Here is a 17623-nt window from a genome sequence, read left to right as displayed (position 1 = left end):
CAAATTTCTAAAAATATATATTCTGCCATCCAAATGGTAGGCAAGTGGCTATTATCCTGAATATAACAAAGAGGTCTTACAAATCAATAAGATAAGTTCTATAGCAGAAAAGGATGAGCAGAAAATGTAAGTGAACAGTTGTAGAAAAGCAATACAAATGGTCAATGCACATATGTACCAGTAATTCAATACATTCCAAATTAAACTATTAATAAACTGGATTAGAATTTCCAGTGTTGTGAGAGAAAAGTAAAATAAGCATACGCTTGTACAAGACTTCAAAAGTTTGTGAAAACGTGGAATTAAAATATGAGTTTATTTTGGGACAAAAAATTTTGAAATCCATGCATAGTTTTTTCATAATAGGCATTTTCCATGAGCTTTCTGAAGTCCTCTCATAATTTTCTAGAATTCAAAAACATATATCAAACTTTTTATTGTCATGTATCCAAATTTTCACCATCTTAGGCCCAACCAGGGTTAGTTGGCAGACTGAGGCCATGTGGGAGGCCCAGATTCGATTCCTAGCCCACCCTAAAAACAGTGGGCAATATCTGTAGTCCCAGCTACTTGGGAGGTGGAGGCAAGAGGATCTCGACATAGCAAGACCTTTTACTACCTTACACGACAATTCTTCTCAGAATCAGACCCAGGGGAAATAATCACAGACCTATACAGGAATCAAGTGGCAAAGGTATTCATTACAGCACTGTTAAATTAATGAAAATGAAGGAGAGCCTAAATACAAATATAAATACAGCCTAAACAACTATAATATACAAACAACAACTACAACTATTTAAATTACTGTTGTTGAATGTTTAAGATAATACAGACAGGCTCGGTTGCTGGCGTGCACGGGTAGTGCTACTGTTCGGGAGGCTGGAAGCCACATGGGAGACCCAGGTTTGGTTCCTAGGCCAACCTGAACACATTCGGCAAGGTGGCAAGCATATTATCCTAAATAACTGGGAAGCTGGGGCAGGAGGATCGCTACACAGTGAGATCCCATCAAAAAGGTCCCTCTTGGGGCCAGCATGGTGGTTAAGATGCTGGATTTTCAGGACCAGCAGAGGGTGTAATGATTACATCACTGGACTCCCATGTAGTCCACTGTGGTTCAGATCCTGGACCTGTCAGCTTAAACTCACACCAGGCCTGTGTGTGTGTGTGTGTGTGTGTATGTGTGTGTGTGTGTGTGTGTAAAATTCCAAGAGGTGAATGGAGAAGGGATTGTGGTGGCCATCCCCCCTCCCCCGGGGGGATTTCTCTCTTTCTATCTCTCTATCTCTCCAGCAAGTGCACATGCTCTATAGCAAAAAAATCTCTCTACAAAAAAAGAAAAGAAAAAAGATGGTGGATTTTCACATTGGTAACCATGGTTCGAGTCCCAGACCTGGGAAAAGCATGCTGGGTACATGTGTGTGTGCCCAAAATCCCAAGAGAAGAACGGAGGAGAAAAATTGTGATGTGGCCATCCCCCTGGGGAGTGATTTATCATTTTCCTTCTCTCTGTCTCTCCCTGGCGAGCACACTTGGCAAAAAAAAAAAAAAAAAAAAACTAAAATCAAAAGTCCCTCTCCTTTTCCTCTTCTCTCTCTCTTCTTTTTCCCTTCCTATCTCCCTGTCTCATGAAGAAAAAAAGGAAAAGATAATGTAGACAACGTTTTATGTCTTGGAAGAAAAAAATGCATGCAGTATTACTTAATTTTTGTAGAGGGAAAAATGAGTATATAAATTTAAAAAAAGCTAGATGGAAAAACACCAAAATGTTAACAGTGGTTTCTTTGAAGTACAGAATTAGAGTTAGCTTCTGTTTTAGTTTTATCTATGTTTTCTATACCAAACCTGTCTTAATTCTGTTAAGGAGAGAATTTTTATCAGAGACACTCATTGAAATATCTCAAAAGCTAAGCTCACCCCATTCCAAGGAATCAGGTCAGCACAGTCACCAGCAAGAGCCCCACATGGAAGGGCAGGTTGGGGCTGCCCATTCCCTGAATGCCAAGCAGTCCCCAAATCACATGCATGGCTGTGGAATGCACCAGAGGGATTAAGGGGCTGTCTGGCTTTCTGGGTGTGCACGTCCTACATTAACAGTGAAGTTTCGTGTCAAGAACTTTCTGGTCATTTTCAGTTTAAGAATTGAGGCCTGGCCTGGATAAACCTGGAAAGTCCCATTCCTCTGGTTCGGCTTGCCCCTTCCCAATGGGCATGGACCGGTTAACCCCATATGAGGGGGATGATTCCCAACGGATCAGTAGTCAGCCATGAAATGCTCTGCTTAGCAAAACAGTGCCAGCTCCAGTCCTGTCCCCGGAGACTTAACCAGGCCACTCATCTTCACTCTCCCATGGTGACCCGTTCAGCCATGCGTGCAGCACAGCGGGTGGCCTCTTTTGAATGTGGAGTAGTGAGGCAATCTGGGGAAACCTTTCACACCCACTCACCATCTTCCTAGGCCCCCTGCAGTTTCATCACTGCATGCCCCAAACTCTGGCCACACCTGAGTGACCACAGCCTGGCTCCCCTTCTGATCTTGCTCACCGTGGACCCACCTCCCATGTGGCCTCCTCTTTCTGGCGATTTTCTCCATCCCTCCCCCAGTCCCACAGAGAGGCCATCCATAACTTCTCTGGGTCCTCAGGAACCTCACAGCCCTAGAGCGCAGTGCGTTTTGTCCAATGTCCCCAAGACTCAGCTGCTGAAGAGACCCTGTCCTGTCCTCCCCACCCCATCCAATGGCCATTCATCCTCCCGTTGCTCATTCCCAACCCCTTGTGGCCATCCTCGGCTCTTCTCCTCTGGTGTCTCATCTGTCAAGAAAGCCTGTGGCCCTGCCTTCATGAAACATCGGGAATCTGACCTCACCACCTGCTGCCGCTGCACTGGTGCCAGAGTCTCCCCGCCTGAGCCCGCTACCCTTCACGAGTCAGCCAGAGAGATCCTCCCAACACCTGAGACCGAGGGCTTCTCTGCTCCAACCCTTACTGGCTTCCCACTGCCCTGAGTTAAAGTAAAAGACGTTTCAGGGCCTAAGAGGCCAGACACTCTTCCTGTCCCCTGCCCATCAGCCCCTGTGTGCCCCCCCCATCCTCACCTGCTGATCTCTGCACTGCTCCTGGAACCATCAGGCATGCTTCCGCCTTGGGCCTCTGCCCTGGTTCTCCCCTCTGCCTAGACCATTCTTCTCTGGGAGAGCAGCAAAGCCCTCTCTGAGCACCCGCCATGTAAAACAGAAGCCCAGCCGACTCAGGCCCACATCAGCCTGCTCATTCTGTTTTCCTGTTTTCCACAGTCCCCAGCCCTGACATCCTACATTGGCTTGACCCCTCTCATACGAGGGCAGGCTCAGGAGTGCACAATTTTGTCTTAGGGAACAATACCCAGCACACAGCACACTCTCAGTGCTACACACTGAATGAACACATGATGGTGGGAAGGGATGTGGCATAGACTCTCATGGCCCAGCTGACTCTGGGTCCAGCCTGCAAGCCCAGGCACAGGGAGGGCCTGTGGAACCATGTCCCTTCACCTGGTCCACCTGTCCAATCACTTCCCCCCCTTCTCGGCCTCGGGAAGCCCCTATCTGCCTTTTACTACTAAGTGCTGCTTGGAAAACGCAAGCCTGAGTCACTCCCTGGGACCCTGACCAACTCCCTCTTCATCCGCTGGACCCGCCTCCCAGATCCTTAATGGGAAATCCAGAGAGTGCCCCTTGGAAAAAATGGAAAGGAACTGAATGATTTAGAGGAAAATTCAGCTCTTCCTGTGTCCGCAGTTGAGAAAGCTCGAATTCTCAGGAAGTTAGTGCCTCCGAAAGTGAAACATTAATAGAAATATTACTGGAAAATACCAAACAGGAAGAGGAGGAAAATTCCACTGTGGAAGCAAAGTCCTGTGTCGATGCTTCTTAATGGTCTCGGCAAAGTGTTTCAGCATCAACACATGGGGAGAGACGGAAATCAATCAGGCTGTCACCCTTCCTGCGGACCTGCGCTTCGGCCAAGCCACCTCCACACCACCCTGGCCGAAGAGCACTGGACATCGACTGCAAGGTCAACAGCCTGGCTGCTGGCCCTGTCCATGCCTGATTGGGGCAGGGCAGGCTGCACAACTGCCCCAGCCTCTGCTTCTCCATCTGTGAAACCAGGCCTACAGAACCTTCTTCACTGAGCAGCTCTAAAAAGCAAATGAATTCCAGGTGTGAATGTACCCTGTGGGATATTTACTAAGTGGAGGAATCAGTCATTTCGAGCATGACAATGCAGGGCATTTTTATAAAGGACAAAGCTGGCCACAAAAGGCAGAGAAAATTCACGCACCAGACTGCAACCTGAGTTGGTATGGCACAGGGAAAACCACAGGCTCTGGATCCAGCTGCAAATCTCATCTCTGCCACTCGCTAGCTGCATGAGCTTAGACAAGCCTCAGTTTTCTCATATATATAAATGGGAATAACAGTAGCACCTACCTCAAAGGACTTTGGAGAGGAGAAAGAGTTATGTCTAAATCACAAAGAAAGGCACTTGGCTTGGAATCCATGGAAACATATTAGCTAACATCACGACTGTGGAAGGCCCTCTTACTTCAAGCAACTGTTCCTTCTTCACTCAAATGCCTCCTCCTCTGAGAAGTCTTCCTAGCTTTTCTCCCTTGAAATGAACTTCTTCCTTACCCTGCTGCTCCTTTGGCTCTATAAACTCAAGGCCCTGCCCAGACTGTTTTTGTGCCAGGATGGCTCTCAGCTCACTCACACCATTTTGTTTACAGATCAATTCTGCCAAACAGATCTGTGTTCCAATCCTGATTCTGGGGTCCTCAACCAAAACATAAGCTCCTATGTGTAGACACTGCCCAGCCCTGGTCTAGACCTGTATCCTTGCAGCTGTCCTCTTAGGACACACGGACTCTGTGCACAGTGGTCTGCATGAAGCAATTCCTCAGTCAACATGGGCAAACAGAAGTTACGAAGTCAGAGATCACTGTGGCCTCTGTCTCTGTCCTCCAGTACTGTCACGGTCACCCAACCTCAGACAGCTAGTAGGAGGTGCTGCCATCAGCCAGCCAGCATGCCAGTACTCTGCTATAAAGTCACAGTCCCGGTTTATTTTCTTTTTTCTTTTAAAGAATTACTTTTTATTTATTTTATTTATTCATTCATTTATTTTAATTTGACCAGAGGTGAGGAGAGGCGGGAGCAAGAAAGCAAGCCACCAGGTCTGAGACTCGAACAGTGGTTGGCCATGTGGGAGTGTCCAGCACTTTACCCACCACGCCACCTGCTGGTCTCCAGTCCCGGTTTATTTTCTAGGGCCAAGCCTCACTCTCCCCAAAGGCTTGCCCAGCAGGAGCTAACCTAACCAGGGGAGGGCCTGACCACAGGCAGGTTTGGCTCTGCCAAATTACAGGAAGCCATGCCTGCTTCAGATTTGCCTTTAAAAGCCCATTGTATGGGTGAGAAATGCTTTGGTAGCAGGGCCAGGACAGGGTCCAGACTTGGGGGTTAAGTGCCAGGGTAATCAGCCATGTTCTGAGATTAGGGAGGAAGGTCACCTGACCTCCTCTAAGGAAACCTAAGTTGTTGATAAGAGTCGAGGTTCCACCATATTTCTCCTTAAAACGGAGTATACACAGCCTCGTCAACCCTTGTAGCCAGAGAGAACACTTGGCTTTAGAATAAGAATAAGAAGACGTGACAGTTACAAGACGCACATTTTCTGCAGCTGTCCCTTGGGACACGCCAACTCTGTGCATAGAATCTCTCTATAAAATAACTCAAGTGCTGCATTAACATCTCATTTACGGAACTCTGAGGCAGTGGGGGAGAGAGGGAGGAAAGCTAGCTCTGGGGTCAAGCTGAGGGATGCCAAAGCCCAGGCTGAAAGGAGGGAAAGAAAGGTAGAGGGATACCTGAAGGGGAGGATTTCAGCAAAGGAGAGGAGACATGAAACACGCCAGTAACTATCAGAGCTGTGCTATCTCCATTTAGACAGGAAAGTCGTCCAACAAGAGTGAAAAGCACACGGGATCGGCGCTGAGACTGGAGAGCTATGCTCCCCGCTTCATCACTCAGGCAGTATGTGACCACAGGTGGATCATTAACCTCTCTGAATCTCAGTGTCTTTATCCACAAAATGGGGTAATAAGACCCACGGAAGCCTTGACGGCCCCAGTTAATGGCCTTCTTCTGCCCCTGTCCTTGGTCATGGGACTCCACAGCTCCTTCTCGCTCCCTGCGTCCTGACGGCCCTGTGACTCGCTTTGGTCAACAGAATACAGCAGAAGGGACGGTGTGCCAGTTTCCATCCTTAAGAAACGTTTTAATTTGACCAGAGGTGAGGAGAGGCGGGAGCAAGAAAGCAAGCCACCAGGTCTGAGACTCGAACAGTGGTTGGCCATGTGGGAGTGTCCAGCACTTTACCCACCACGCCACCTGCTGGTCTCCAGTCCCGGTTTATTTTCTAGGGCCAAGCCTCACTCTCCCCAAAGGCTTGCCCAGCAGGAGCTAACCTAACCAGGGGAGGGCCTGACCACAGGCAGGTTTGGCTCTGCCAAATTACAGGAAGCCATGCCTGCTTCAGATTTGCCTTTAAAAGCCCATTGTATGGGTGAGAAATGCTTTGGTAGCAGGGCCAGGACAGGGTCCAGACTTGGGGGTTAAGTGCCAGGGTAATCAGCCATGTTCTGAGATTAGGGAGGAAGGTCACCTGACCTCCTCTAAGGAAACCTAAGTTGTTGATAAGAGTCGAGGTTCCACCATATTTCTCCTTAAAACGGAGTATACACAGCCTCGTCAACCCTTGTAGCCAGAGAGAACACTTGGCTTTAGAATAAGAATAAGAAGACGTGACAGTTACAAGACGCACATTTTCTGCAGCTGTCCCTTGGGACACGCCAACTCTGTGCATAGAATCTCTCTATAAAATAACTCAAGTGCTGCATTAACATCTCATTTACGGAACTCTGAGGCAGTGGGGGAGAGAGGGAGGAAAGCTAGCTCTGGGGTCAAGCTGAGGGATGCCAAAGCCCAGGCTGAAAGGAGGGAAAGAAAGGTAGAGGGATACCTGAAGGGGAGGATTTCAGCAAAGGAGAGGAGACATGAAACACGCCAGTAACTATCAGAGCTGTGCTATCTCCATTTAGACAGGAAAGTCGTCCAACAAGAGTGAAAAGCACACGGGATCGGCGCTGAGACTGGAGAGCTATGCTCCCCGCTTCATCACTCAGGCAGTATGTGACCACAGGTGGATCATTAACCTCTCTGAATCTCAGTGTCTTTATCCACAAAATGGGGTAATAAGACCCACGGAAGCCTTGACGGCCCCAGTTAATGGCCTTCTTCTGCCCCTGTCCTTGGTCATGGGACTCCACAGCTCCTTCTCGCTCCCTGCGTCCTGACGGCCCTGTGACTCGCTTTGGTCAACAGAATACAGCAGAAGGGACGGTGTGCCAGTTTCCATCCTTAAGAAACGTCACAGGCTTCTGCCCTCTTTTTGGAACCCTGCCACCATCACATGAATGAGTGCTGGAGGAGATGGACTACATGGGGCAGAGGAACTGTCACAGCCAACGCCATTCTCAACCACCAACTGGACATGTCCTCTATAACACACGCAGCAGCCTGGGGTGATTTGTTACAAAGCAACAGTTAACCAGTACAGTACCTAACCCTCTTCCAGCGTGACTGTGAAGACTGAATGACCAATTAAGTAGTTGGTATGAGGCCCAGAGACTACATTTCCCTTCTTAGAAATCAATGGGGAGGGATCAGTAGATGGTGCAATGGTTATGTCACTGGACTCCCACGTAGTCGACCGTGGTTCAAGATCTGGAGGCCTAAAACTCACACCGGGCACGTGGGCATGCGTGCCCAAAGCCCCGAGAGGAGAATGGAGGAGAAGGGATTGCAGAGTGGCCATCTCCCCTGGGGGTGAGTTCTCTCTCTCTCTCTCTGTCTTGCAAATGTATGCGCCCTATAGCAAAAATCTCTAAAAAAAAAAAAAAAAAAAAAAAAAAAAAAAGAAAAAAGAAAGTAAGAAAAGAAATCAATGGGGAATACTTGGATTTGACAGGCAGCATTTCTCTCACGCTATTTCCAAGGGACCGAACTTCAAAGGGCAAATGTCCCAAGCTAAATCCCAGCTACCGAATTCAGCCCTCACCTTTTCCATCAATGATGTCTTAAGAACCAGAGACTGACTATTAATCACATGGAAATAACGGACAACTCATGTCTGACTTGGACTTCAATCAAGTCCTGCATCAATGATTTTATATGAAAAGGACCTAAAGACAGTTGTAACTCCCCAACGAGGCACGGGACACTTGCTTCCCTTGTGGGCTCCAACCTCTCTCCAGCATCTCCAGCCACATCTGCCTGCTGAGCCTCCAGGCCTGGGCACATGCTGCTTTAGCTTTTCTGCATGGAGTTCTCCTCCCCATTTCCCTATCAGGGGATTTGTAGTCATCTTTCATAGGGTTAGCTCAAATGTCCCCTTCTCCTGAAAGCCCTCTTTGACTTCTCTGAGTTCATGCCCTCTTCGCACTTTGCACACGATTCTGTCCTGACATTGCTCAGGTGACAATATTGTTTCTCCAACTATGTCTGTCTCCCAGCTGGACTTTAAGAAGCTGGTATTCAGCTTACAAATGGAGACCCTTCCTTCTTGGGAAATTGGCCACCATTTCTTTCTTTCCTGAATTTCCCTGACTAGCAAGCAACGGAGAAACTGTTTGCTGGGTGTTTAAAAAAAAAGTTAGACAAGATATTATTTATTCCGTAACTAAGGAAAACGTGTTATTTAACTCAACTCTGTGGATGCTGACAAAATAGAAAGTGTTGGTACACATTAACATGTATTTAAAACCCGGGAAAACTGATGTCATGATGCATCTTGACTTTCTCAGTTGTGGTGGAAACAACATTTACTTAATTACGATAAAAGAAACAAGACTTCAGCAGAAAGCATAACTGGATGAGACCTGTTTGGCTGCACAAAAGGAGACCTACCAAATCACTGGCCTGTTTGTCATCATTATTTCTTTTTATAAAGCACAACTTGAAGGAATAATATTTTTACCTACTGCAGTTTTGTTTTCTCTCCCCAGGAGCTCAGGCCCTCACTGTCTCTTCTGAACTAGATTGAATTTGTCTCTTGCAATATAATTGGCCCCACTGCCCCTGGAATTTGGCAGTTGTTTTTAACCTGAGACATTCTTAACCATCCCTCCAAGTACCTTCCTTCCCTGGCTCCAGAGTCCTCAGGGACTGGCCCCTCTCTCTCATGCTGTTATTTCTCATTCCCCAAGCAAGGCATGAAAGCACTCATGTCCAAGAACAACCCCCTAAAACATACACACTAAAGCTTTATATATATTTTTTCTTTCCTTTTTTTTGGGAGAGGTTTTTGCTATAGGGCGCGTGTGCTCGCTGGACAGACAGAGAGAGACATAGAGACAGAGAGTGAGAAATCACCCCCCAGGGGCGGATGGTCACGCTGCAATCCCTTCTCCTCCATTCTCCTATTGGGATCTTGGGCACGCACGCACACGCGCCTGGCATGAGTTCTAAGCCACCGGGTCCGGGATGCGAACCACGGTCAACTACGTGGGAGTCCAGCGACATAGCCATTACACTAACTGCTGGTTCCCCACACTAAAGCTTTATATATTTATCAGGGGTCACACACGTATATGTATTCCTCCATATGCACACACTTGCATTTAAGGGATCTTTAAAATGTAAATAGAAAATGCATGTTATGAAAAATAAAACTATGAATTTCTTTTCTTTTTCTTTTTTGCATCAAAATAAACTTGGACTTTTTAAAAAAAATCTGTCAGGACTGGCAGATAGTTACATGGCTGGACTCCCACATAGTTGACCATGGTTCAAGTCCCAGACCTGGTGGCTTAAAATTCATACCAATCACATGTGTATGTACGTCCAAAAAATCCTGAAAGGAGAATGGAGGAGAAGGAATTGCAGTGTGGCCATCCCCTCTGGGGGGTGCTTGCTTTCTGTCTTTCTCTCTCTTTGTCTCTCTGGGGAACACACGTGCCCATAGCCATTACACTAACTGCTGGTTCCCCACACTAAAGCTTTATATATTTATCAGGGGTCACACACGTATATGTATTCCTCCATATGCACACACTTGCATTTAAGGGATCTTTAAAATGTAAATAGAAAATGCATGTTATGAAAAATAAAACTATGAATTTCTTTTCTTTTTCTTTTTTGCATCAAAATAAACTTGGACTTTTTAAAAAAAATCTGTCAGGACTGGCAGATAGTTACATGGCTGGACTCCCACATAGTTGACCATGGTTCAAGTCCCAGACCTGGTGGCTTAAAATTCATACCAATCACATGTGTATGTACGTCCAAAAAATCCTGAAAGGAGAATGGAGGAGAAGGAATTGCAGTGTGGCCATCCCCTCTGGGGGGTGCTTGCTTTCTGTCTTTCTCTCTCTTTGTCTCTCTGGGGAACACACGTGCCCTATAGCAAAAATCTCTCTTAAAAAACAACCAAACTAACAAATAAAAAAATTGTCAGAAGGCATGAATGCTTGCCAGACAGACAAGAGAAGGAGAGGGAGAAAGCACTCCTTACGGGGAATGGTCATGCCACAATTCCTTCTCCTCCATCTCTCCCTTTTTTGTGGTTTTGGGTACATGTGTACATGCATCTGATGTGTTTTTCAAGGTGCTGAGTCTGGGATTTAAACTGTGTGTTTGGCCATGTGAGATTCAGCTCTCTTAACCACTAGGCCATGGGGCTAGCCCAAACTGAGGCCTTTTCAAAGTTTATCTGTTTCTTTCTTCCATGAGTGAGAGAGACAGAAAGAGATGGAGAGACAGGTATCTCCAGTAGGGTCTTCACACTGCAATTCACTCCAGCTTCATCCAGGCCTGGATCATGGGCATCCACATAATTCAGTGTGTTCAGGGAGGCCTCCAAATCTCAACCTGGAACCTCCCCATGTGGGTCAACCTTGAAGAGTGTTGTGTGACCTCCACTGTCTGGCGCCCTAAATTCAGACTTGATTCCATTTTCCCATGAACTTTCTGAAGTGCCATGTACACAGGCACTCCTGTGATCACCCCTCCCCTACACTGAAATTCCACTTCTGTCTCTAGATCCAGCTGAATGCAGCCTCCTCCTAAAGACCTCCCCAAGTCTCCAAGACAAAAACACCAGGAAACACGTGAAAAAGGATGTCAATCTCCTCCAAAGGCTCAAGTCACAGATTACTGACAAGATTATGCATTCCTCATTCCCTCCCCCACCCACCTACTCTCATACCAAGATAGCTCTAAGCACAAAGTAGGTACTGGGTACAAGTTGGCTAAGTCACGTTAGGGGAGAAACTAGCACAGTAAACAGTCTCTCTTCCAAATGATTGATTCTAAATGGGAACATGGGAAAATGCTCAGGACTGGCTGCTGGCAGTGGGTACGGAGGAATATGGCCAGGTTGTGTGTGCTCCAAGACTCACCTGGGAGAACGGGTGGACGTCAAAGGGTGGGATGAAGGGAGGCACAGAGATTGAGGGAAGCAGGAGGTGGAGCAGGGGCCCTAAAGATAAACCATGGTGGGGAATGGCCCTGGAGCCACTGAAGGGGGGAAGCTGTCAATCCACAGCATTGCTCTGTGCCACAGTAACTCCCAACTCAGTCCGATGTTAAAACAAATACATAGCCTGGAACACAGACCTGAGTCTCATCCCCTTCCCTAACGCCACCAAAAGGAAGCTGAGCCCGAGACTAAAGGGGGCATGGAAATGGGTTTCCTGGCTCCATAGGCTAAAGGCCCAAGGAAGACTCTGGAGTGCTCAGAGCTGGATCGACAATATGCCTGGCTTTCCAAACACTGTCTGGTAGAAATAATGTGAAAACCAGACTGCCTCCTGAATGCCTGGGTGCTGGTCCGGAAGAGAAGGTAGCCACACGTGGAAGGCAGAGACAAGCACATGGACGTCCAGTGTCTTTGCATCCCCAAGTGGCCAGACCACAAGACCCTGAGGGAGGGTCAAGGAAAAGCCACCATTGCATCAGTGGTTGTCAAGTGTGGTCCCAGGACCAGCAGCCACAGATCACCTGAGAACTTCATGTACACAGGCACTCCTGTGATCACCCCTCCCCTACACTGAAATTCCACTTCTGTCTCTAGATCCAGCTGAATGCAGCCTCCTCCTAAAGACCTCCCCAAGTCTCCAAGACAAAAACACCAGGAAACACGTGAAAAAGGATGTCAATCTCCTCCAAAGGCTCAAGTCACAGATTACTGACAAGATTATGCATTCCTCATTCCCTCCCCCACCCACCTACTCTCATACCAAGATAGCTCTAAGCACAAAGTAGGTACTGGGTACAAGTTGGCTAAGTCACGTTAGGGGAGAAACTAGCACAGTAAACAGTCTCTCTTCCAAATGATTGATTCTAAATGGGAACATGGGAAAATGCTCAGGACTGGCTGCTGGCAGTGGGTACGGAGGAATATGGCCAGGTTGTGTGTGCTCCAAGACTCACCTGGGAGAACGGGTGGACGTCAAAGGGTGGGATGAAGGGAGGCACAGAGATTGAGGGAAGCAGGAGGTGGAGCAGGGGCCCTAAAGATAAACCATGGTGGGGAATGGCCCTGGAGCCACTGAAGGGGGGAAGCTGTCAATCCACAGCATTGCTCTGTGCCACAGTAACTCCCAACTCAGTCCGATGTTAAAACAAATACATAGCCTGGAACACAGACCTGAGTCTCATCCCCTTCCCTAACGCCACCAAAAGGAAGCTGAGCCCGAGACTAAAGGGGGCATGGAAATGGGTTTCCTGGCTCCATAGGCTAAAGGCCCAAGGAAGACTCTGGAGTGCTCAGAGCTGGATCGACAATATGCCTGGCTTTCCAAACACTGTCTGGTAGAAATAATGTGAAAACCAGACTGCCTCCTGAATGCCTGGGTGCTGGTCCGGAAGAGAAGGTAGCCACACGTGGAAGGCAGAGACAAGCACATGGACGTCCAGTGTCTTTGCATCCCCAAGTGGCCAGACCACAAGACCCTGAGGGAGGGTCAAGGAAAAGCCACCATTGCATCAGTGGTTGTCAAGTGTGGTCCCAGGACCAGCAGCCACAGATCACCTGAGAACTTGTTAGAAGGCACATTCTCAGGCCCACATCGGGCTTGCTAAATCAGACGCTGCAGGAAAGGGTCCCTACAATCTGTTTTAAAACATCCTCCACCTGCACAGAGGCTCAAAGCCACAAAGTAGGTGACAAGCAGCTCAGTCCATTGCAAAAAGTCCTACCTGATCAGACCACACTAATGACTAAATCCCTTCACTGGCCCCTCCTGGCATGGCTCACCAGGTCCAAGGTCCTCCCTGATTCAGGCCCTGCTGCCCTTTGAGGGCCCTAAGTAGCTCTAACCTGTGGGGACTTCCGCAGTCCTCTAGAGAAGCAGTCAACATGGTCGCCAGCACTCCTCCACCACAGCACCCCTGCCCTTGTCTGCGAGGTACCCTCCCTGACCGCCCCTTTAGCATAAGGCCCCATCACGGCACTTGTCACTGCACTGTGGCCTCTGTCATAGCATTCACGGCAGATGTCAACTCCACGAGCTCCCCACCCCACTCCAGCACCCAGCAGGGGAGGGCAGAGAGGACTTACAAGAAAGCTCTGGTGATGGAATGAAGCCAAGTCTGAAACACACTTGACATTCCCGCTGTGAAACATATTATTCCTCAGTATTGGAAACAGTCTGACTTGTAATTGGGAAAAAAAGTGTTTGCTAAAGTTCTGAAAGCCATAAAGGGCCTTAGTGAGCAGGTAGACCCCTAGCAGTGGGACAGAGAGGACATCTGCACACCTGGGGGCGGTCGAGTAACAAGGGATGCAGGAGTCCAGCACAAAGAGGATGGGAAGCTCTCTCACACCTTGCATACCCCAGAACCCCAGGTTCCCCCAGTCCTCCATCAAGTCAAGCTTGAACTACACAGAAGACTGCAAGGAGCCTCTTTGCATTTCAAAACCTCACACAATCCCAGTGGCTCTCAGGGAACTCTCCTCCCCATTCTAGGCAACTTCTGGGTGGCCACAGCTCCTTGTCACTTAGGTGTGGTATCCTGGATGCTTAGGAGCCCAGGGTCCAAGGTGTGTCCCCAAATTGGCTCTAGAGGGAGAGGCAGGATCCTCCTCCACACTGCCCACAGAAGACCAAGCAAGGGAGGGGATACTCCAGGGATCTGGAGGAGAGCTGGCCAGGCAGAAAAATTAAAGGAGGAGCATCCCCTTACTCCTCCCTCCAGGAAAACAAAAAAAAGATCCTTTCCCAAGCACCAGTTGGCAGGTAGGAGCCTGCCTCCCTCCAGTCTGGACACCCAATCCTAAAAAGAACCCAGGCTCTTTAATCTGTCTCCTGCAGGCCTAATCTGGCCAAAAGTTGACCTTTGGGAGAAGATGGGTGAGAACAAGAGACACAGGGGCCTGACAGCCACGCAGGACCTGTCCGAAGGATCTTACTCTCCCTGGGCCTCAGATTTCATCAAAACACTGCCTCCCCCCTAGAACTAGACAGAACACTACCTTATGGGGAAAGGGAGAGCATCAAGGAGTGTGGTAGGGGAAGAAGGGTCAAGTCTGGCTGTAATCAACTTGCCTGCTTCAAAGCTGGGGATCAAGATGGCCTGATATGTTAGGGAGTGGGTAATTCCAAAGTCTCCCCCTGGTCCCTGGGACAGTGGGGGGCGGGGGGGGGTCAGGAAGAGGTCTGGCGCGTGGGGAGGGGGGGGGGCGGGGGGGGGTCAGGAAGAGGTAGGAATACGAGGGGTGGGTCTCCTTCCAGTCTGGCCTGATAGGAAGACCCCGGAGGAACTGACAGGCTCGGGGTGGTGCGCTCTTGGACATAGCGCTTTTCAACAGGAAAAGCACCCCTGGGGGTTCCCGGAGCAGCTCCAGTACAAAAGGCCGTCCGGACTAGGAAACCTGGCGCGCGGGTGGGGCGAGGCGGGACGGGGCGGGGCGTTTGGAGAGATTTACATATACACATTTAGAGACAGCGGGTCCGGATCTACCACCAAAAATGCTGTGTAATATCGGGCGAATCCCCTCCCAGCTCTGCACCTCTATTTATCACCTACAGGGTGGGTGTGCGGAATTGGGGGCGTAGGGGGAGATGGGGGTAAACGCTCCTTTAAGTCCAAGACATTTCCGACTCTGATTTGACTCCTCAGAGCCAGAAGGGTTGGCTGGGTCTTTCTTCCTTGGGCAAGGCTGGACGGATGCTCTCGTTCGGACAGTGGGCTCACAGAGGAGGCACTCTGAGAGCAGCCTTGACAGACACGGTGTCAGAAGGTCGAGGACCCGGAGAATGCGCGTGGGTGGGGGAAGAATCACCAAGCAGCGCGCGAGCTCGGTATTAGCCCGAAGCTACTGTAGGGACATCACCTGAGAACTTGTTAGAAGGCACATTCTCAGGCCCACATCGGGCTTGCTAAATCAGACGCTGCAGGAAAGGGTCCCTACAATCTGTTTTAAAACATCCTCCACCTGCACAGAGGCTCAAAGCCACAAAGTAGGTGACAAGCAGCTCAGTCCATTGCAAAAAGTCCTACCTGATCAGACCACACTAATGACTAAATCCCTTCACTGGCCCCTCCTGGCATGGCTCACCAGGTCCAAGGTCCTCCCTGATTCAGGCCCTGCTGCCCTTTGAGGGCCCTAAGTAGCTCTAACCTGTGGGGACTTCCGCAGTCCTCTAGAGAAGCAGTCAACATGGTCGCCAGCACTCCTCCACCACAGCACCCCTGCCCTTGTCTGCGAGGTACCCTCCCTGACCGCCCCTTTAGCATAAGGCCCCATCACGGCACTTGTCACTGCACTGTGGCCTCTGTCATAGCATTCACGGCAGATGTCAACTCCACGAGCTCCCCACCCCACTCCAGCACCCAGCAGGGGAGGGCAGAGAGGACTTACAAGAAAGCTCTGGTGATGGAATGAAGCCAAGTCTGAAACACACTTGACATTCCCGCTGTGAAACATATTATTCCTCAGTATTGGAAACAGTCTGACTTGTAATTGGGAAAAAAAGTGTTTGCTAAAGTTCTGAAAGCCATAAAGGGCCTTAGTGAGCAGGTAGACCCCTAGCAGTGGGACAGAGAGGACATCTGCACACCTGGGGGCGGTCGAGTAACAAGGGATGCAGGAGTCCAGCACAAAGAGGATGGGAAGCTCTCTCACACCTTGCATACCCCAGAACCCCAGGTTCCCCCAGTCCTCCATCAAGTCAAGCTTGAACTACACAGAAGACTGCAAGGAGCCTCTTTGCATTTCAAAACCTCACACAATCCCAGTGGCTCTCAGGGAACTCTCCTCCCCATTCTAGGCAACTTCTGGGTGGCCACAGCTCCTTGTCACTTAGGTGTGGTATCCTGGATGCTTAGGAGCCCAGGGTCCAAGGTGTGTCCCCAAATTGGCTCTAGAGGGAGAGGCAGGATCCTCCTCCACACTGCCCACAGAAGACCAAGCAAGGGAGGGGATACTCCAGGGATCTGGAGGAGAGCTGGCCAGGCAGAAAAATTAAAGGAGGAGCATCCCCTTACTCCTCCCTCCAGGAAAACAAAAAAAAGATCCTTTCCCAAGCACCAGTTGGCAGGTAGGAGCCTGCCTCCCTCCAGTCTGGACACCCAATCCTAAAAAGAACCCAGGCTCTTTAATCTGTCTCCTGCAGGCCTAATCTGGCCAAAAGTTGACCTTTGGGAGAAGATGGGTGAGAACAAGAGACACAGGGGCCTGACAGCCACGCAGGACCTGTCCGAAGGATCTTACTCTCCGAAGACCCCGGAGGAACTGACAGGCTCGGGGTGGTGCGCTCTTGGACATAGCGCTTTTCAACAGGAAAAGCACCCCTGGGGGTTCCCGGAGCAGCTCCAGTACAAAAGGCCGTCCGGACTAGGAAACCTGGCGCGCGGGTGGGGCGAGGCGGGACGGGGCGGGGCGTTTGGAGAGATTTACATATACACATTTAGAGACAGCGGGTCCGGATCTACCACCAAAAATGCTGTGTAATATCGGGCGAATCCCCTCCCAGCTCTGCACCTCTATTTATCACCTACAGGGTGGGTGTGCGGAATTGGGGGCGTAGGGGGAGATGGGGGTAAACGCTCCTTTAAGTCCAAGACATTTCCGACTCTGATTTGACTCCTCAGAGCCAGAAGGGTTGGCTGGGTCTTTCTTCCTTGGGCAAGGCTGGACGGATGCTCTCGTTCGGACAGTGGGCTCACAGAGGAGGCACTCTGAGAGCAGCCTTGACAGACACGGTGTCAGAAGGTCGAGGACCCGGAGAATGCGCGTGGGTGGGGGAAGAATCACCAAGCAGCGCGCGAGCTCGGTATTAGCCCGAAGCTACTGTAGGGACTCGGAACAAGAGCGGTGCCTCGGTTTCCCCGGGCGCACGGTGGCGGAACCTCCCGGCGAGGCCAAGCAGCCCCTTACCTTGTCCTTCTTGCCGGCCCCGCTCTCCTCCGCCGCCGAGGCGGCGCACTTGTTGAGCAGCTTCTTGCCTCCGCAGGCCGTCGGGCTCCAAGTGCGGCCGCCAGAGCAGGAGCCCCCCGGGGGATCCCCGGCAC

At 49.8% G+C, this 17623-nt stretch overlaps 1 protein-coding gene across 1 annotated transcript in view; it reads right to left on the bottom strand.

Annotated features, from left to right (window-relative positions):
- The window catches only part of SHB (SH2 domain containing adaptor protein B), a gene marked incomplete at its 5' end in the record, with an annotated part of 162259 nt that extends 144639 nt beyond the window's left edge, over window positions 1–17620 (bottom strand). The window contains 1 exon segment of the mRNA XM_014586009.2: window positions 17490–17620. Coding sequence (XP_014441495.1) covers window positions 17490–17620 — 131 coding nt within the window.
- Window positions 17621–17623: the final 3 nt, after the last annotated feature.

This window comes from Tupaia chinensis, unplaced genomic scaffold (genome assembly GCF_000334495.1).
Source record: "Tupaia chinensis unplaced genomic scaffold, TupChi_1.0 Scaffold000104_1, whole genome shotgun sequence".
NCBI lineage: Eukaryota > Metazoa > Chordata > Mammalia > Scandentia > Tupaiidae > Tupaia > Tupaia belangeri.
Note: the sequence above shows the minus strand (reverse complement) of the source record. Positions and strands in the feature narration are given on the sequence as shown.